The 20,635-nt window shown below is 40.8% G+C and overlaps 2 protein-coding genes across 5 annotated transcripts in view; one reads left to right on the top strand and one right to left on the bottom strand.

The window, feature by feature from the left end:
- Window positions 1-20,635, bottom strand: part of LOC112157183 (B-cell receptor CD22) — an 821,740-nt gene that overhangs the window by 711,819 nt on the left and 89,286 nt on the right. The window lies entirely within an intron of this gene.
- Window positions 695-19,381, top strand: map2k7 (mitogen-activated protein kinase kinase 7). 2 transcript variants are annotated; one of them, XM_024289793.2, is made up of 12 exons: window positions 695-1,015; window positions 3,207-3,254; window positions 6,871-7,015; window positions 7,496-7,562; window positions 9,060-9,173; window positions 9,276-9,395; window positions 9,920-10,027; window positions 10,113-10,292; window positions 10,835-10,915; window positions 12,261-12,403; window positions 13,180-13,225; window positions 13,299-19,381. In XM_024289793.2, the coding sequence occupies exons 1-12, from the start codon at window positions 892-894 to the stop codon at window positions 13,440-13,442; spliced, it is 1,320 nt and encodes a 439-aa protein (XP_024145561.1). In that variant the 5' UTR covers window positions 695-891; the 3' UTR covers window positions 13,443-19,381. The 2 variants fall into 2 exon arrangements, with proteins under 2 accessions (XP_024145561.1, XP_024145562.1); XM_024289794.2 differs by lacking the exon at window positions 3,207-3,254 and having other exon boundaries at window positions 699-1,015.

The following is a 20,635-nucleotide window of genomic DNA, read 5'->3' as shown; positions in this document are numbered from 1 at the left end:
ATTGTGAGGAAAAAGCTTTTTTTTTTACTAGGATAAAATAGTAAAATTACGAGGAAATATCTTTTACATCTTTTTTACTAGACTAAGTCTTAAAACTGAGGGGGAAAAACATATTTTTAAAATTGAATAAAGTGGTAAAATTGTGTGAATTATTTTTGAAATTTCTCAAGAATAAAGTCATAATAAGCTTTATTTTCAACAGCTGTCCCCGTGACTCGCCTGGATGAGTGGAAGAAGACGGATGAATGAACAACTTTATTTAAAAACATGTGTAAAATTAAAACTTTTTAAGGCTCAAAGTTGAGATTTCTTTCTTGTGAAAAGTTTACCTTTTTCTCATAATTTTATGACTTTATTCTCATATATTTCTATACTTTTTTATCTTTCATAGCAGCCCTAACAGTGTAGTAAAAGTGCTTTCCATTTTAAACTTTTTTGTTCCATTATTTGTGTATTATTTGTTTATTTTTGCCTTATTTTTGTAAAACATGACTAAAATAATTATTACAACCACTGCTGAGGGCCCCATGTTTTTGTTAGCCCGGGTCCCCGAACTACTAAATCCGCCACTGCTGAAACCTCAAGGATTTTTATTTACAGTAACAATTATATTCTTAGAAAAACAAATAAAGAATCCTTAAGATGGTTAATATTAATTAAAATATGTGCACATACAGTAAAAACTCCAAAACAACAGACAGAAAACTCAAAAATGGGGGAATGATGGGAAAAGATCAGAGAGCCGGTGTGGGGTACTGACAGTGCCGCGCGGACGACACGCGCGCGGCCACTGCAGAAGAGAGTGTCCGCGCGGTGGCGCGTCATCGGCCCGCCCCCCGCGCGCCGGAGAGGGGAGTCTGCTGGGAACTCCATGGTGCTAAATTTTTCAAGATGTCGTCGCTGGAACAGAGGCTCTCGCGGATCGAGGAGAAGCTAAAGCAGGAAAACGAAGAAGCCCGCCGGAGAATCGACCTCAGCATCGACATGAGTCCGCAGCGGTCACGCCCGAGGCCAAGTGAGTGTCCAGCAGGGGTCACCGGGGTTCGGTACCGGCCAGAACGGCGAGGGGACGATCGGGGAGAAGGAGTGGTGGGGGGGTATGAGGGCTGTTATGCTACTCCATGCTAATAGCTACATGCTAGCATGCTAACTACGTAAACAAACATGAACAAATATAAGAATGTTTCGTCAAAGCGCTTCTTCAACAATCGGGTTAGCTTCAGTTTTGGGTTCTTTACCGAGAGTGTCGGTGTCGGCGGTGTGACATATAACCCCGGTAACCTTGTACCGCGGTCCGTTTTGTTTCTGTCCTGTCAAAAATGCTATGCTAATAGGCTAGCTCCACATCGATGGCTAGGCCTTTAAAGTTTTCTGCGTTCTTTGCAGTTTTTAATGCAAATATACAGACGTGCCATTCATGTCAGAGTTTATACACACTAATTTTACTCTAAAACAGCGTCTTTATAACTGAATTTTATCTAAAAAGCTAGTTTTTGATTACATTGACGTTCTCCTAAACTAGCTAATTTGTCAAGCTAGCTGCGTCAAAGTAACATTTGATTTATGCGCAGCTGAAAGAAAGGTTACACTTTTGTTTTAATTTGTGGATTTTTGTTATTAGAAAATGGTGCAAACAAAAATAAGATATTTATTTAAACTCAAGACAACAAGAAAATAATTTCTCGAAGGTAAAAAATGATAGAAACACTTAAATGTCTTGCATCCTATCATCAAAAACAGTCAGATGTTTCTGCTCAAGAGAAACCCAAAGGCTAAAGACAAGTTATTTGTTAGCATAAATCCATTTAATTTAGAAGAAAAAAGAGCTCTTATCTCCAGTTATATTTCTTTAGCAAATCATTTTGGCTTTATTTTTCTTACCTGCAAACTGAGGAGAATAATAAATCTGAAAATTAAAGAACATTCGAAAGTGTTTGCCAAGAACTCTTTCTTCTTTTAGTACATTTTAGTTATGTTCATAAGTTTACCAATTCATCATTCTTTTCCCCACGTTGTCTAAAGCAGGGGTGGGCCAACTTTTTTACAAACATGGGTTCTAAACGGCACCAAAAACAGATCCGTGGAGTGTTTTTGGAGATCCACCTTATCAAAGAAATGACATGGAATCTGGATGAAAGCGTGTTTTAATTCTGATTGAAAATTGATATTAAAAACAAAAGCATTTGAGAATTTTTCTTTAAAAAAAAAAAAAGTGTCTTTTGTTCTCAGTGCAAATTAGACGGGACAAATGCAAACTTAGAGAAATGCTCCATCCATGTGGTGCTTGAATGGTTAGAAAAATGAATGTCCGACATGGAAAACACACGTGAACATCAGAAAAGAAACAATTCTTTTAACACCACATGTACGCAGAATAACCTTCTGCACCTTAGCAAATGTCTGTTTTTTTGTAGTCCACAATATATGAGGAGGCTACAGATACAGGGAAAATAAAACATTATAAAGGATTGTTAATATGATTTATTCCAGTTTGGATGGGCTGGATTAAAGAGTTTGATGGGCCGCATGTGGCCCTCTGGCCGTAGTTTGGTCTAAAGTGTTGTCAATTTTTATTAAAGGATAACAATCGTTAAAGACTTCAGTTCCTGATCCAAAAGTCAAGAAACTCGATCATCTCCAGAAACAGCTGTCCTTTAGGATCAATACTGATGACACTGATCTTTGAAGATTAATTTTAGGGTTAAATCTGAACTCCCTCACTACTCCCTGACCCGTAAAAGACTATAAAGTACTGGACTATCTAGGATTTGTAAAAAATTCAGACACTACTTTTATTTTTATTGATAATGGCACACATTTTCTGAAATAAATATAAACATTTTACAAAGACAAATTATGAAACCAAGAAACCAAAATGTTGCATATAAAAACGTTCAAATGCAATGCATTCTGGTCTATATTTGGTCATCTAATGAGCATCGATGCATACAGTTTCTTTGCAGGGAATTTTACCAGATTTTGGAATTGTAGATTCACATTCATTTATTTTTAAATGGGATCAGAAACATGGGCGGTGTTGTGCCCATGAAGGTTTCGTGCTCTTGTCCTCTCATTGTTCTGCCAAAAGCTGAAGTTTGTGTTTTATTTTCATGTGAAGAGAACATGATGAAATGTGGAAGTGAACAAGTTTGCTGTTTCCTGTAATGTGCGTGTATGTGTGTGTATATTTTCTTTCCTCTGTCTAGTCATCGTGATCCAGCTCAGTCCTGCTCCAGCCCCCTCCCAGCGTGCAGGTATCATTCATTCACCTCTGCCACTGCTCCCCACCACCTTCAGACCTCCGTTTTCTGCTCCGCTCACTCCCTCTCCATCACTTCCTCTCCATCTCATTCAGAGGAACATCCAGAGAAATATTCCACTTTAAAGCTCTTGACTAAATATTTACATCATCTTGACATTTGTTGTGCTTTTAGTTAATTTCAAAGTGGAATACAACTTTTTTATAGTAATTGTACCTGATAAAAAGCTTTTATTCACTTTATTAGAAAGTGTTTCCCCCAACAATCAGCACTTTCTTTTACAAACTCTTGAATCCGGTACTTTTCCATCCCTGACATTCCCAGCCTGCAGCTCTTCATCCCCTAAAGTCACAGAATCTCTCCACTTTCCCACCTCCACCCTCCTGTGTGTCTGTGCCAGTGGCAGGGCAGTGTTGGTTCGTGTTGATGTGTTTGTGTGCTTCAGCACACGTGGAGGACCATTAACATTTGTTCTGCTGGAGGCAGAGACCCCCTTCTTGTGCATGTGGCTTTGTTTTTTTGCACGGCGTCGTGGACTGAGTTGTTTTGTTTGAGCGTCTCTAATCCAGCATCCCACTGTTCTGTCTGCAGGAGCGGGAAACTTCCGCCTGGTTTCCCTTTCTCGTCTGTTTTCCTAATGCCGCAGCTGAAGGTTTTCCTTCCTGTTCGAGTCCGTCTGACTTACATCTCAGTCTTGCTATGCAGTTTTTGAATTACTGCGTCTCTCTTTCACTTTGGACTGTTGTTTTTTTTTCTCACCTCCTGGCTCCTCCTCTTTTTTGCAGTGGCGCTGTGTGAGCAGGAGGCGGGCCTGCTAGCATCTGTGTTGGTCCGTCTGTTCGTTCGTTCGTCCTCCCATCTGTTTAGAGGCTGTCAGAACTTTGGAGATGAAATGTGTGCCAACGGCTGCCCTCACACTAACCCCGCTTCTTTTCACCGACTGTTTTCCCCCAAACAGGCTGATCCATCCAGGTGACTCCTGGATGAAAACACTGGTGCTCTTGGCAGAGCGCTGTTTCACTCGTGCAAAAAAAGAAAAAAGCTTCTGTTCATCATCATGATGAAGGGTAGAGAAGCAGGAAGTGACAAACATTTAGGAGTTTACTTGTAGTTTGCAGTGAGAACCCGTTTCTTTAGTGTATAAACACAGATTCTAGTTCACATGTTCATTATGTGTGATTTGGACTCAAACGATTATTTTAATAGTCGACTAATCAGTTCATGTGCAAACTGGATGTAAAGCACACATCTTAACCATTATATTTAAACTAACTAAAAACTAGATATATAGCGTTACCTACAATAATGCTAGTGTGAATGCTGTACGCTGAATTTGGCCGCTGAAGATGCTAGTGACGATAGATGAAGATTCTGAAATTGATAGCTGAAATTGCTGAAGCTAATAGCTGAAAACTCTGAAGCTGATAGCCAGCTAAAATATTAGTTAAATACCAAATTAGACTAAAAAACTGAAAAAGCCTAAATTAGCCAAAACAGCTAGCATTTAGCTTAAATATTAGCTAAACTCCAGATGATCCTAAAAACCTTAATAAATGCCAAAATAGTCCAAAAAGCTAGCAATTGGCTATTATAACTTTCAACTTTACTACACTCTGACTCCATATAATATAAAGTAACGACTAATCGACTATTAAATTAATCGTCGACTAATCGTGGCAGCCCTACTTGTGTTTGTGTGTGACTGCTCTGTAGGTGACGACACAGCATCCCTGCATGGCTTTAACGGGACGTAAAGTTTTACAGAGCAGAAGTTTTTCCTTCTTTAATGTCGACAGACCAAAAAAATCAAAGAGAAAAACACTAATAAATTAGTCTAAAACAGTAGATCAGAGTACCTTGAGGGAAGTTGTGGCGTCATCCAACTGTGCAGCAGCCGTCTTTAGTTGAAGCCGCTCTAGGACTCCAAAAGAACCCCAAGATTTAAAGCGGTGGTCCCCAACCCCTTTCAGGGCACTTACGGGTGTAATGTCGGACAGTATTTTCACAGACCAGTCTGTTGGAGGCTGAAATAATAACTGGTTTAGATTTTCCCTTAACTCATAACTGTCATAGTAAATGCTACAAAATCTGATGGAAACTTGAGCAACGTCCAACTTTTAAAGTATAGTATATATATATATATATATATATATAAATAAAATAAACATGAAATAAACACCGTTCAAACAACTTGCAGCTGGTTGCTGAATATTTAGCATTATTATTAGTATTATGGTCTGTGGGAACAAGTAAATTCATATTTGGAGGAAAGATTTCCGGTTTTTGTTTTTTGAATGCATCTCTTTTATTTTGAAGTTGAAAGCTCTCCTTCCGTTTTCTCTTTTCTGCCAAAATGAAATTAAATGAGAAAACGTATTTACAAATACGTTTGTTTTTTTGCTAGTTTGTGGGTTACAATTTAGCAGTCGGAACAGCTGCTTTAACAGAGTAGTGAATGGGTTTTCAATAGGGGTGTAACAGAACACAGATAATCTGTGACCCGTGTGGATCACTAGCCACGGTTCACCGGTTCATCGGTACTCGTCTCTGTGTCTGGGCTCAGATCTCCCACTGAGGAGCAGCAGCTGCCATCAGGGGAAGGCAGTACGGCAAGCCAAAAGGATCAAAAATCCTCAGGAAAAGCAGGCATGGCAGCGCCTTACCTGCAAATGTAATACGGATAATAAGTTATTTGAAATTTTTAAATGTTCCCACAGTTAGTTTCAATACTACAATTAATACAAAAAAAAAATTGGATTTTAACTTTTCACTTAAGATTTCATTTGGACATGGGGGGTTGCATATTCAGCATTCTTTTCTCTCAGTTTTTGTAGATTTAGTCTCAAAATATGCAAATGTCATTAGAAACTTTTTACATTTTTGTTTGTGTTCAAAGTTCAAGGATGTGTGAGTGTATATTTATAATTTGAAGTACTTCAATGTTTTCTCAAATATATGTTTTAAAGCTTTTCAAAAAAGTAGTTGAGTTTTTTTTTCTTCCACTTTTTACTGATCCGCAAAATGATCCGAGCTGTGACAACCGTGAGTTTTGTGATCCGTTACACCCCTAATTTATAATGCGTGATTGAGCGACTTGACATGTGTCAAGAATGAGTCAGATATGGTGGAGAGAATCCAGTGGTTTTTCAAAATAAAACTTCCTCCAGAATCAGATCATTAATAAAACAGAACAAAATCTAGACTGTTTTTTTTTTAAGCTTTGTTGCCAGATACCAACTGTCCCACGGACCCGTTCACGTCCCAGGGGTTGGGGGCCACTGGGTTAAAAAACATTTATACAAGCTAAATCTAAATCCCCACAGTGGAGATGTGATGTGAGGAGGAAAGTTAATCTGTAGAAGAAGCAGAACTGAAGATTTTCAGGTTCAGACACAGCCAATCAGATTTGAGTTCAGTTATGTTTGAGAGTTGCTCTTAATCACAAATGATCAGCTGGTTATTTGTATGGAAATCTTTAATCTTTGAGGGCAGATTAAGGAATCAAATGTGTTGAAATCTGAGGAATCAGACATGAGGGCTGTAAGTCTCGGAGAGCTCACCTCCACCTGCGGTCCACTTCCTGTTTTAACCGTCCGTTTCTCACACCCAGCACTCCAACTGCCTCTGGCCAACGATGGAGGCAGCCGCTCGTCCTCGTCAGAGAGCTCCCCCCAGCACCACTCGTACCCCAGCCGCCCCCGCCACATGCTCACCCTGCCCACGCCTCCCTTTGGCCTGCAGAGGAGCCTGGAGAAGTAAGCGGGAGCTCCCGAACCGCCTCGGGAAAGAAATGAAGCTGCTGTGTGTTTCTGTGTTCACTCATATTAAAGGACATGTTTACATAAAAGCTCAAAAACTCTATTTATTTTACCTAATAGTTTTATTTCAGAAATCTTCATTCCAAAACCGTTTTTATGTGAAAAACAGTTTTCTCATAAAAACTGATTTATTCTGGACAAAAGTGGAACTTTTATCGTTGAAATAAAGAATTCTTAATAAAACAACTAATAGTTTAGATAATATTCTCCAAAAATAGCTACAAATAATTTTGTCCTCAAGGATAATCAATCGATGAATAGAAATAGCATTTTCTAAGTGAAGATTTATTTATTTTCTATAATATTTATTTAAAACGGTGCTGAGTAGCTTCTCTCATCTGATCTTTAAATTTTATAAAGTTCTATCTTCACGTTGCATTCAGTGACATCTGTATTTTTCATTCTTTGTCTGTTTAGTGCAGAGATTGACCAGAAACTACAGGAGATCATGAAGCAGACGGGTTACCTTAAGATTGACGGTCAGGTAAGATATGGACGCTCCTGGTTCTCCATCACACACAGCGGGCATGTTGAGATCAACTAAAAAAACGGCCTATTATTGTTTATTATGGTATAGGTCTTCTTTATGGTCTTGAATATATTCACTGGAGTTTATTTAGTTTTTTTGCTGTTAAATGTCTATTTTTGATGATTCTCTTAAAGAGTTTTTGAGATTCTCTTTCTGTTTTTTTCCTACTGTTCAGCTTTGGTTTTTCATTTATTTTTCCTTCATTTATTTCTACACTCTGCTAAAAAAACAACCATGAAAAATGTTTTATGGTTGTAAAACATGTTAAATCCCAACCCTAATTGGGTTTCTTCCTCCTGTACTTCAGTATTCCTACACTAGCTGTGTTTCTATTTCAAAATTTATCAAAATTCTAGGAATTTTGAAAAACAAAACAGTTTTGCAATGACACGGTTTCTATTAAATTATAATTATGCGATAAAACACAAACCAACTCCTGCGATAAGTCATTAAAAACACAGTAATGGATGAGAACAAGTACGGTTAGGGGACTAAGGACTCTAAGGAGACTTGTGCGTCTAATTCAGGCTGCAAGCTGGAAAAGTGCGGCTACAGATGAAGCCGTGATGAAATCTTGGTCGGACGTAACTTATACAGAGCTGTGACGCCATGGGATCTTTCGTGGAGCGTTCAGGACAACCTTTCATACCAAGAAGAACATTTAATTCAAGTGTTTCCATTGCAGTTCTGCAAAATTGTCCATTTCGATTCGCCCAAAAAAATCACCTCCTCTAAGCGCAAAAACTTAAAACATGAAGAGAATTTATTATCAAAAATCCAATTTGCTAAATTTCATGGAAACGCAGCTATTGTAAAACAAGTGGCGCTACGATCATAGAAGCAAAAAAGTTATTCATAAATTACTTAAGTTCAGACTTCATCAACATCTCCTTCTGCCGTAGGAAACATGTCAGCATATCTGCAGCCTTGAGATGTTTGTTTTTGTGTCTGGTTTACTTTGTGAGGCTAAAACAATGTGAGGAAAGACTTGATTCCCTCAGAGGAGCTTAGACCTTCTCTCCACTGATGACTGAGACCTTAAGACTGTTCCTCAAGAACTCCTGGTGAAAGCGGTTTAGGAAACTTCCCAGAGCAAACTTCAGTCAAAGAAAAGTCGTTTTTCTCTGACTATTATCAAAACTTTTTTTTTGTTTAAGAAAATTTCTACACATTTACCTAGAATCACATTTATGGAGAATTGCAACAGAAGGGGCCAATAAATACTAAAAAGCACATTTTAAAGCTAAACATGGATTTCATCTTTTATTTTAGGTGAATATCTTTTAAAAAATGTAGTTACTTTGTTTGTGTGGTTGTAAATGTGGATTATAATCTTTGTTTTTAAGTTTAGAATGTAGTTTTTTAATGTTATGTTGGGTAAAAACATCTTGGAAGCAGTCTGACATCCCGCTCGGCTCCGGTCTGACGTCCCGGCTCCCTGTGTTTCTGCAGCGATACCCGGCCGAGGTTTCAGATCTGATCAGCGAAGGGGAGATCGGCAGCGGCACCTGCGGACAGGTCTTCAAAGTCCGGTTCAAGAAGACGGGTCACGTCATCGCCGTCAAAGTAAGACTCCCCACTCTGTCACTGTTTTTCCCTCTTTTTCTCTGGTTGATTTCAGAGATCGTGCAGGAACGTTCTGATTCTTGTGTGTGTTCGTGTCTCCAGCAAATGCGCCGAACAGGAAACAAAGACGAGAATAAGAGGATCCTGATGGACCTTGATGTGGTTCTGAAGAGTCACGACTGTCCTTACATCATTCAGTGCTATGGAGCAATCGTCACCAACGTAGGTTTCCCAAAAAGAATTGATTTTTAGTCATTTACTGTTTAAGAGAACTGGACTGAGAGACTCCTCCCCCTGGCGTTCCAAACAGGAAGTACTTCTTTATATAAATAAACAGCTGTTACTCATTCTAATGGTCAGAATTCCTTTTCTGGTAACTTTTTAGAATGTATTTATTTATTTTTCAGTAGTTCAAGTAATAAACTAACCAATCAGATGCCTCGATAAAAGTAGGTGGAGCCTGTCGGCCTCCTTGTCCATCGTTCAAAATGTTTGACAGATTTGGTGTGATCCACATAGAAAGGGGTGTGGCCTTCTAACAAGCTCGCTCCTGATTGATCGTGTCTGAATTACCTTTAGAATCTTTAGTAGTTAGGGATTAGGGTGGAATAAGGACATAGTCTATGAGTGACATCACACTAACTCAGTCCAGTTCTCACGTACAGTCACTGGTACTGGTCCATTTATTCTGCTTATCTTTGTGAGCTTCCACCTTCAGCTGGTTAAACTCAGACGTTTGTGTTCAGACCGACGTGTTCATCGCCATGGAGCTCATGGGAACGTGTGCAGAGAAGCTGAAGAAGAGAATCCAGGGCCCCATTCCGGAGCAGATCCTCGGAAAGATGACCGTGGCGGTAAGTTGAGGACGCGCGCGGAGTGGCGTTCCTCCCTGGACGGATGTGGTCTCGCATTTTGACTGTGTGTGTTTCCCGTGTGCAGATCGTGAAGGCGTTGTTGTACCTGAAGGAGAAACATGGCGTCATCCACCGGGACGTGAAGCCCTCCAACATCCTCCTGGACGCTAAAGGTCAGATCAAGCTGTGCGACTTTGGCATCAGCGGACGGCTCGTCGACTCCAAGGCCAAAACCCGGAGCGCCGGCTGTGCTGCCTACATGGCGGTACGACCACACAGACAGAACTTCACATGGTTACACTTGTGCTGTACACCTTAATGCAGAGATGTCAAACTACACCACATGTTTTCTAATAAAACTGCTACTGCAGCTTCTGATTGGCCGGATCCAGGTAACTGAGGTTCTGGGAAATGCTTTAGGACGCCGGCTCTCGAGGCCTGAAGTCTGACATCCTACGCCATGAAAACATACAAACTTCTCCTGACTACCAGAGGAAAAAATCTTTAGTCAAAAAGTTTTTAAATCTATCAAAACTACAATTCCCAGAACCCCACCCCGTCACGTTTGGTATCATTGGAAAGCCTTGAATGTCCTCTGCAGAAACAGAGTTCATTCAGCAGTCTGCAGTGGAGAGATTCAGGTGTAGACATGTCCTCCATAGGATAGACGTGGATTGCAGATATTCAGGAAGACGATAAACTTTGATGCTGCGTCGACACCAAACGTGATTCGGGGGTCAAACATGTGCCTCAGTTCTTCAGAATCTCCTTCATTTATCATTTCACTAACGTTGAGATGTTTTTCAGCCTGAACGGATAGACCCTCCGGATCCCACCAAACCGGACTACGACATCCGAGCAGACGTGTGGAGCCTCGGGATTTCTCTGGTAAGACGTATTTCAGGACATGAGATGATCGCGGTTCCGTCCAGATTTTTGAGAATTAAAGGAAATAAAAACATCCAGCAACAGTAAAGACGTGAAAGCTACTTTTATATTTCAGAACTGTTTTTCAGGATGGAATGGTTTTCATTTGGAGTTCTATATGAGTTCTATTCATTTAATATGAAAAATAAAAAAGCAGCAGCAGATGGTGAGATTTGTGGAGTAATGTTTGTAATTTCTGTCTCAAACTCCTGAGTTAGTATTCTTTGTTTTATAAAGTCACCTTTAATTCCACACATTATTGATTAAAAAACCTTAAACTGGAGACCTTAGTTCTTTACATGCTTTAGCTGGACGTTTTTTAGGTTTGACATCTCAAAGGAGGTGGCAGTAGTTTGTTTGAACCTCCCCTGCTGTGTGTTTACTTAGAAATTCCACGTTTACTTATTATTTTTAGGACCTGAGTTGTAAGATTGCACAAATCAGTCCGTATAGTGTCTTAAAACTCCAAAATGCTCGTTTGTAGAATAAGTCACATCCTGTTCTACTACAGATTATTTTAAAGTCGGCAGATTCAGACCCAACGACATACAAAACCAGCTAAAACCACGTCGTTTACTCTTTCTGTCCTTCTTTTCATTCCCACCTCTCTGCTGTTATCGTACAAATCTTTTCTTGATGTGTTTTTGTAGAATACTTGTAAATAGGAGGGTAATGACAAACAAATCTATGCTCACTGACTGGAAAAAGAAAGTTTTGTGATAAGAGCGATTAAATCCAGTGACTTAAGGAAATTTCAGGGTTTTTTTTTTTACTACAAAGCTGTAAAGTTTATAAATGTTGATTTTCTGGTTATAACTGGGTTGGGTAATGATTTTATCTGGAGCCAAACTGATACTTTTGAAGCAGTTCTGGTCTCTAAACAGCCCTCAAACCAAGTTACAGAACTGACAAACTCGCCTTTTTGTCCCAGAGCTTTTAATTATTTTTCCAACCACTGATTGAGTCACTGACAAAGTCAAACGCCGAAAGCCGAGTCCCTGGTCGCCGCCTCAACCGCTCAAATCCTTCGTCTGCTGGACTCACCCGTCCGATGCCATGATTGTGCCGCAGGATGTCGGATCTCATCTTAACACAAATGGCGACAGCAAAAACTGACTTTAATACAAGTGAATTTACATATCTGAAACAAGCACCTAAATCTGTGTTTTTACTACAGTTCTGGTTGTTCTGTAAATGTCGGTACCGACTCAGCACAGAGTCTCGGTACCGTTCCCTAGTTAAAACTGCCTGTATGAATGCATTTCTGGGTGTTTTTAGAGCTGGGTTCTCATTTGTCGTCCTCTAGGTGGAGCTGGCCACGGGACAGTTTCCCTACAAGAACTGTAAGACGGACTTTGAGGTTCTGACCAAAGTCCTGCAGGAAGACCCTCCTCTGCTGCCTCTCAGTATGGGGTTCTCCCTCGACTTCCAGTCCTTCGTCAAAGACTGGTGAGCAGGAATTAGTCTGAAGGTGGCTACTAGGGCTGCCATGATTAGTTGACTAATCGACTATTAAAAAAGTCGACAACTAATTTAATAGTCGATTAGTTGTTACTTTATATTATATGGAGTCAGAGTGTAGTAAAGTTAAAAGTTATAATGGAATTCTGCTAGCTTTGTGGACTATTTGGCGTTTTTTCCAAGTTCTTCAGGCTAATTTAAGGTTTAGCCAATATTTCAGCTACATGTTAGCTTTTTTTTTGCTAATTTCGGCTTTTTTAAGTTTTATAGGCTAAGTTAGTGCTTACCTAATATTTCAGCTACATGTCAGCCTTTTCGGCTAACTTAGGCTTTTTTACGTTTTTTACGCTAATTTAGACTTTAGCTAATATTTCAGCTACATGCTAGCTATTTTGGCTAAATTAGGCTTTATTTTATTTTTTTTACTAATTTGGCATTTAATTAATATTTTAACTGGTTATCGGCTTCAGTGATTTCAGCTATCAATTTCAGTGTTTTCAGCCAACATCACTAGCATCTTCAGCAGCCAAATTCAGCTTACATCATTCACACTAGCATTATTATAAATCTCAATTTTTAGTTAATTTAAAGCAGACAAATGTTAAGATGTGTGATTTACGTCCAGTTTGCACATGAACCGATTAGTCGACTATTAAAATAATCGTTTGTGGCAGCTCTAGTGGCTCCGACAAGCCGGCTGGTGTCGTTTAAATGCTGAAAAGTTCTCTTTGTGTAAACAAACAAACGTTTCCGTCTGTCCGCAGCCTCACAAAGGATCACAGAAAAAGGCCAAAATACCATCAGCTGCTGGTAAGTGACGTCTGGTGAAGCGTTGAAGTCGCTGGAATCGTTCAGACTCTGACGGCTTGTGTCGTCCCAACAGGAGCACAGCTTCATCCGGCGCTACGAGGTCCTGGAGGTGGACGTGGCCGGCTGGTTTCAGACAGTGATGGACGGCACGGAGTCTCCCCGCAGCAGCCAGTGTTACAGCCACCAGCACATGCTCCACTCCATCTTCAGCAGGTAGCCTAGCCTCGGCCCACGCGGCGCCAGCGCAGCCGCACGCTAGACTAGCCTAGCTTTAGCTCCGCCTCGCCCAGCCGGTCCTAGTCTAGCCGGTGCAGCCGCCGCCGCGCCCTCTTCTCAGCCCACCTGTTCACCGGAGGACCAGGATAACCCAAAAACTTTGGAGGACTCTGGATGGACGGATGGAGTGATGACCACGGTGGACGGGGGACGGACGGATGACAAGGGGGGTTATTTATTGTTAAATTGAGCTGGCAGACAAACTTAGTGTACAGGGGGGGGGGTCACACTGTCATCTCCTATCACAGTGTCTTTAACAGCTGTATACTAACAAACTAACCGTCTATTTTAGTGTCCGTTCAGCAGAGTAGTCACACTGGACAAATAACTCCTGTACATAACGAGGACAGATCAACGGTGCGTTCATGGATCTAACACGTGTTCAGGAAACGCTCACGACGCGTTCACTGGCTGTTTTATCAAACTGCTTTGTCACTTTTTAGTTCACACTACACCAATCACAAAGCTTTTTGTACGATGAATGTAGGTTAAATCACGATAACACGTCGTCTGTTTTTAGCAGCATCTACTGAAGGAAAAAAACAAAAAAATTAGAGAGTTTTTAGCTTTTACAGGACCGATAAAAGTTGTTTATTTTTTTGGTTGAGCTGAAACAAAAGTGGTGGAAAAGGGACTAGAGGAAAGTGGATCTGTGCCCTAAAAATCCTGAAGATCTTCACGATGTCAGTCTGTCAGGAGGCTGGAAGTGGTTTGATTCCCTTTGGAGCATTTCTTTACTGCACTCTTTCTGCCTACCTCTTAGTCCACCACTGCCTCAGCTGCTTAGACTGACGTAGTGTCTCAGACCAAAGGCTGAATGAGGGTTTGAGTTAGGCGTGGAGGTGGAGTTTGGTGTTTCTCTGGAGTCTTCAGACGAGGAGTCAAACTGTCGAACCGCTGGGAGATCAAAATTCATCCGCTGAGAAGGGTAATAGTGGAAAATATCTTCAAAAAATCAAAGATTTCATTCTGCTGCAGACCTTAAGACGTCATTTGACTCAATCTGTGAGGCGTTGGGTCCTACAGGAGCTAAATGAAGGCATCAGGAGCTGCTTTTGCTGGAATCTTTCCTAAAAATGATCAGTAAGTGACTGTAGTTGTAGCTTTAAGGCTAATTAAATCATGTTTATTCTCTAAACATTAAATGAGAACACCTAGAAGATTAGTGGCAGATCTCGACAGCTGATGAGCGAAAGAACGCTCGTCGTCTTTAGTTACTCTGAATTATTTTGGTCCAAACGGAGCAGAAGTTTGCATTTTTGAGTTTTCATTTTCTGAAACTCTATTTTCAAAATAAAATGCTACTACAAGAAATTTAGTTTTTTTTTTAATCCAAGATTATCATTTTTTTAGCAGTTGATTAAGATTGTGATTTGAAATAAATCTGTAAATATATAATTTTCCCATAGAACGTAGTTTTAACTCTCAATCTGATTATCTTTCTAGCCAAAAAGATCGATCATATTTTGTTTTTACATAAATCTTCATTCATTGTGTATATTTTTTTCAACACAAAGGAACATTTTCTGAATAATTCAGCCTCGCTGCAGGAAAATTCTCAAATGTCCCTTTAACAAATTTTCATAAATCATCAACTTTATTTGGTTGAATCTTCATTCTCCGTAAAAAGTTTGACCTTTGTCATGAAGATTTTCCCTTTAACGGTAAAGTGGAGGCTAACAACCGCATGCTAGCTTCAGTTACGTCTAACCTTTAAGGTGGTATGGATAAATAAAGCAAAATAAAACAACGTAACCGTCGTAAAACTGGTATTTTCTAAATATAATATAAACCCACCGTGTCTCCAACTTTATTATTTGCACGTGAAATAGTCTAGTCTGTCGCTGCGTATTAGAGCGGCTTCTGCTACATGAGAACAACTGTCTCAATAATTCCGTATGTGGAGGAAAACTCCGGGTTTTGTCTGTAAAATCAGCTTTATTGAAGTCGAAAACTCTTCTTCGGTTTCCTCACTGGATCTTTTCTCCCTGAAGAAACTTTCCAAATAGCTTTTATTGTTTGGTTTTTGTTAGCTTTGGGCAACTAGCTTAGCAATCCAGGTAGCCGCTTTAAGTCACATGACCCAGACGGATGTTGTGAACAGAATCCGTCCGCACTAAAGGAACCCCAGATCATGCCATTGCCTCCGCATGCTGCGTTATCATTAAACAAGATCATCTTTTCCTGTTATTTTAGGCCCCGTCTTTCCTCTGCAGCAGAAATGAACCTTCTAACGGAGGCTTCACCACTCCAAAATCTCATCTGTTTGCTTTTATTTTTTAAAAAGTCACTTTTCTGGATCTTATCGGTCCGTTGAGGCTGAGATCTTTAGTAAACCGAGGGCCTCCCAGCTTTGACGCCTCTCCGAGACGACACAGAACACGTCCAGCTTTATGAGCGGGAGGAGGAGCTCCGCCTCCGGCCTCGCAGGGTCACACCCAAACCTGCTAGACGTAGACTCAGAGCGCCGGCTCGCCGTCCTTCACGCGCCAAACCAAACCAGCGCTTTGGAGGTGAAGAGCGGCCGCGACGGAGGGAGGAGATGGGAAAACGGAGGAGTGACAGAGAGGAACAGGGATGTAGGGATGAAAGGAAAGACGAGTGGAAGTGACATGACGGGAGAGGAGAGATGAAGAGGGAAGAGAAAGTTAGAGGAAGGAGGAACGCGACGGTTTCACTCCTGTTACTGCAAAAGCTTTCATGGTTTAAACCAACAAACGAGTTTGTTTGTTTACTGTTCAAACGCGTTATTTATTTACATATCTGCTGCTGCTACGTTTGATTGCTTTAGACGCTGCTGTCACTTCTTTTCCCCAAAGGACGCATTTTTTTTGTTTCTTTTAAGCCAAATAAATGAAATAATGCAATGTCGACACATTTTACCAAATACAGAGGAGGAGGAGGAGTCAGACGAGAGGAAGTGGGAGGCGGTCAGGAGAGGGGAAGTCACTAACTCACTCAGACTGTAAAACACACACCTCACCAAAGGGGGCGCCACACTACAGCTCAGTAGAAGCGGTCAGTCTGTCCAGATCTCCGTCCGTCCGTCCGTCCACTGGTGGAGCTGACAGATCACACCAAAGGTGACCACCACTCGACAAAAGAACAAGAGCATTGTTGTTGTTGTAACGATGACCATTGTTTGTGACCTTATATGGATTACTCTAAGCTATATGTGAAATATCTCTAGCTAGTAGGGAAGGATGTGTGTGTGTGTGATAGTGTGCAGGGGGGACTGGTGCACCCCCACAGGGCAGCAGCCGGCTCAGCCCTCCAGGCCGAGCAGCATCGGATAAAGAAAACGCTTCTCAAACTAAACGTTAGTGCATGAATAAACACACCGGATGCTGACCCCCCACCTTCATGAAGTGTGGAGAAATGGCTCCAGGAAGAAGAATGTAAATTATTTTATGGACTCTTTTACCAAACTATTTATTTTTAATCACATTGGCTCACTTAAACTATCTTAACTTGTATGTTTAGACCCGTTGCATAGTTTTTTTTTAGGTCGGCCAGCTGTGACACAACCTGTTGTTCTGGTGCAGTTCCAGTAAGAACCGCTAGAGGTCACTGTTCCCCCACAAGCTTGTTTTAGTGTCAGCTGGAGGCCGGCTGTGATCCGTTTACGCTGTACACGCACTCACCCAACTGGTTGATGGTGCGACGCTGCACCCCTGACACCTCTAAGGTGATCATTTTTTTCTTTTTTGAGACATTTTACAGCCTCTCTCCACGCAGGGAAGCCGGCTGCTGCCACTAGTGGCTTTGCGTGTACATTAGCTTGTCAGGCGCCGCATCGCCGCCGCCGGTTGAAGGCTGCACCGTGCCTTGGCACTGAGCGTGTGCGTGTTGTAACCCATCTGTAAGTAAACCAAATATCATTTTCACTATGCAGTCGCTCAAAGCACTTCAGCTTGTTTCAGCCGGGGGGGCGGGGCCTTCTGTACATACAGATTTCCATTTTAACCTGAAGGCAGCGGGGGTGTTGGTCTTCGCTCCTCTGGGCCCCGCCTCAGCTGTAGAGAGGAGGCGGAGCAAGAGACGTGTTTTGAATGAGCTGGCTAATATTTAAGGATTGTATTGGGGTTGGGGAGGGACGGGTTTTTCTGTTCGTTTGTTTTGGGGGGGTTGCAGATCTGTGCTGTAAAGTATATCAGTTGCATGTTTATGTCACCGCTGTAACTGCCATTGTTTGTGTTGTTTTGAGACAATGGCCGGTTGGGACGGGGATGCACAAACAAATCTATTCTTATTTATGATTTTATGTATTTTTCTTTTGTTTTTTTAAATGTCAAACTATTGTGTACTTAGGAAGATACAAGTGTTTTAGCTTTTTTATGTTCTCTGTTAATTTTTGCGAAATACTGTTTCACTTTGGACTGTCACAGGAGGAGGAGGCGGAGTCTCGTCGGCTGACAGTGTTAGAAAATGCTAGCGCCGTTTCCCTTCGTGTTGTGTGTCGTCCTCTTCGGTTGTGTATGTGTGCAGAGAGCGTGCGTGACGTCTGTCTACCAAAAGTCTTTATTAGCTTTTTGAAATTTGTCATTTTTTATAATTATGATAGTTTTTATTATTATTGTTTTATGTTTCAGGGCAACAATGACACCAAATTGAGATAGAAAATAATCGGGAGATCCCAGACGGACGGCTGTCGTTCCGGCGACAGTCTTCCTCACCGTTAGGCTCCGCCCTCCTCATTTAAACTGCCACATAGGGGGAAAGCCGAATCTTTATTAGTATTTTTTCTTTTTATATTAATGTATTTTATTTTGGTTATGACCCGTTTGCTATTTGGGTCATAAAGTGTGTGCTGGTATTTTCTTTATTTTATCCCCCACCTGGGTTTCCTCGCGGTCGGATGCTGTACCGTTAGCCGACGCCCAGAGACCCGAGGAACGCTGAGACCAGAGCTGCTTCTGTCGCAGAGACGCTCTGGGCTGATGTTGCACTTATGACGGCTTTAGTTTGTGTTGCTGTTTGTTGTGCAGAACAGAATATGTGGAGTTTTTTTTATTTTCTTAGTCACAGCATTTATTTTATCAATCATGAGTTTGTGACGGAGCAAGAAAATTATTCAGCAGTGTATTTTTCTCACTGGTATTTATTTATTGGTCTTTAGTTGTTTTTCTGTATATTTTTCTGGGTGGGAGGGGTTAATATTTTATTTGTTTATTTTTTTAATTGTGGAGGACAGACAGAACTTGAGACCCTCGTTGCGTTTCATCTGTTCTGTCGTCGCGTTCACACTAACGGTTTCATAGACGAAAAGTTCTGATCCCATTCGGCAGACCCGGAAGGTTCTCGTCTTCCTGGGACTGGGAGGAACCGTTTGTTTACCCCAGACAAACAAACATCGCCGTGTTTGTGGACGCTCACAGTTTTAATGCTTTTAACGTGAAAATCTGGGTGCTCTTTAACCGGATTTACTGAATTCCACCCACATTTTTGAATTTTATTTTGAAAGGGGGTTTCAGCAGATTTGTTTCATAAGCTGCACTTCCTGGTTGCAGGGCGTGCCGCCCCCTCTTTGAAATGTCCTGGAGGTTCGTTGTTTGGTCTTTCAAAACGCCGTCATCTGCCGAACTCGCATGACGTTGCTGGTTTGCGGGTTGGGGGAGGGACAACTTCACCTGCTGCTGTTTAAAGGCTTCTTGTAAAAAAAACACACAATGAACTGTGTTGTATTGACAGTTGACAAACCTTTGCAGCCCCCTCCTTGTTTATTTTGTTTGTTTGTTTGTTTTTGGCTGTTTCCCCTCCCCCTCCCTGGTCTCATTTCAAAAAGAAAAAAATGCCATTATATTGTGAATACCTCAGGATTTTTGGAAGAAAAAAACAATAAAACACTTAAAAATCCAATAAATCTATAAAAACCTAAAAGCATTGTGTCGTGTTTGTTTTCAGAAGGAAACAAATGAAATGTTTAAGAGGAAGTTACAAATCATCTGATGCTGCTGGTTTGGTGGATTTTGTCATTTCCTGTTTCACGCTGCATTAATAACCTCAGAATGGCGTCATCCCTTTTATATGATCTGATCAGATGACCATGTTTGCCCATAGAACTTCTTCAAAGGGTCCGTTTAGGCCACACCCTCTTTTCTCTCTATATACCAGAGGTCTGCAACCTGCGGCTCTTTTACCTCTAAAAGTGGCTCTCTGACTAAAGAAAAACAAAATATTTTTTTTCAATTAAGGGGTACAAAATTAACATTTATTTAATTTCAATTAGTTAAGTTATAAATGTATGATTATCCCTTATTAGTTTAAAGCAAATATTGTTTAAGAGGAAAACAAACAGTTTCTCTTCCATGTTTGTTTTGGACGACACTTCTTCTGCAGCTGTCAGCAGCAAATTCTTTGGATACAGCGCCCTCTAGCGTTTGTTAGCAGAAACATCTGCTAAAAGACAAGTGTTTACCGGGAAAATTACAAACATATGACCCTTTTGATGTCTAAAAAAAACAAGCAAATAAGTCGCTCCTGAGTATAAGTTGCACCTCTGCCTAAACTATGAGAGAAATGGCGACATCTGAAAATACAGTAACCAACATGTGATATCTGTGCGTGTAGATTCCAGGTCTGAAGAGGTTAAAAGCAGTTTTTGTTCCAAATCCGCCCCCCAGACCTTGTTTCATTTAGAAACTTTGACGTTTTTAACTTTGAAAGATCCAGAACAATTCTGACCAGAAGATCCCAGATATTCTTTTAGACAGGCAACATTTTCTGGAAATCATTTAGACCAGAGGTCCCCGATTTTTTTTTGTGAAGGCCACAGTTTTCTTCTCTGATGGGGGGCAGAGGTCGGTCTGTAGGCCAACAGAAAAAGTGTCACAATCACAGCCGAAATGTAAACATTTACGCTTTTCCAAAAAGCCAAACTTAGCCAAATTTAAAATAATTCATTTCTGTAATCTTCAAAGAAAAAAAGAATACTAAAACATTTAAAAACTACATATATAGCATTACCTGTGATGATGATAGTGTGACTGTGGCATGTGGCAGCTGAAGATACCGCTAATACCTGAAAATGCTGAAGTTTATAGCTAAGGCTAATAGCGGAAAAGGCTGTAGCTGATAGCTAGCTAAAATATTAGCAAAATGCTAAATTGACCTAAAAAATTGAAAAAAATTCTA

The sequence above is a fragment of the Oryzias melastigma genome, linkage group LG1 (assembly GCF_002922805.2).
Source record: "Oryzias melastigma strain HK-1 linkage group LG1, ASM292280v2, whole genome shotgun sequence".
Classification (NCBI taxonomy): domain Eukaryota; kingdom Metazoa; phylum Chordata; class Actinopteri; order Beloniformes; family Adrianichthyidae; genus Oryzias; species Oryzias melastigma.
This window is presented reverse-complemented; position numbering and strand designations above follow the sequence as displayed.

Excerpts from the sequence above, each read along its gene's own strand:
- map2k7 (XM_024289793.2), top strand. The coding sequence starts at position 892 with ATGTCGTCGCTGGAACAGAGGCTCTCGCGGATCGAGGAGAAGCTAAAG. Across the intron at positions 1,016-3,206 it reads GCGGTCACGCCCGAGGCCAA|TCATCGTGATCCAGCTCAGT; the intron begins GTGAGTGTCCAG and ends TCCTCTGTCTAG. Across the intron at positions 10,293-10,834 it reads GCTGTGCTGCCTACATGGCG|CCTGAACGGATAGACCCTCC; the intron begins GTACGACCACAC and ends GATGTTTTTCAG.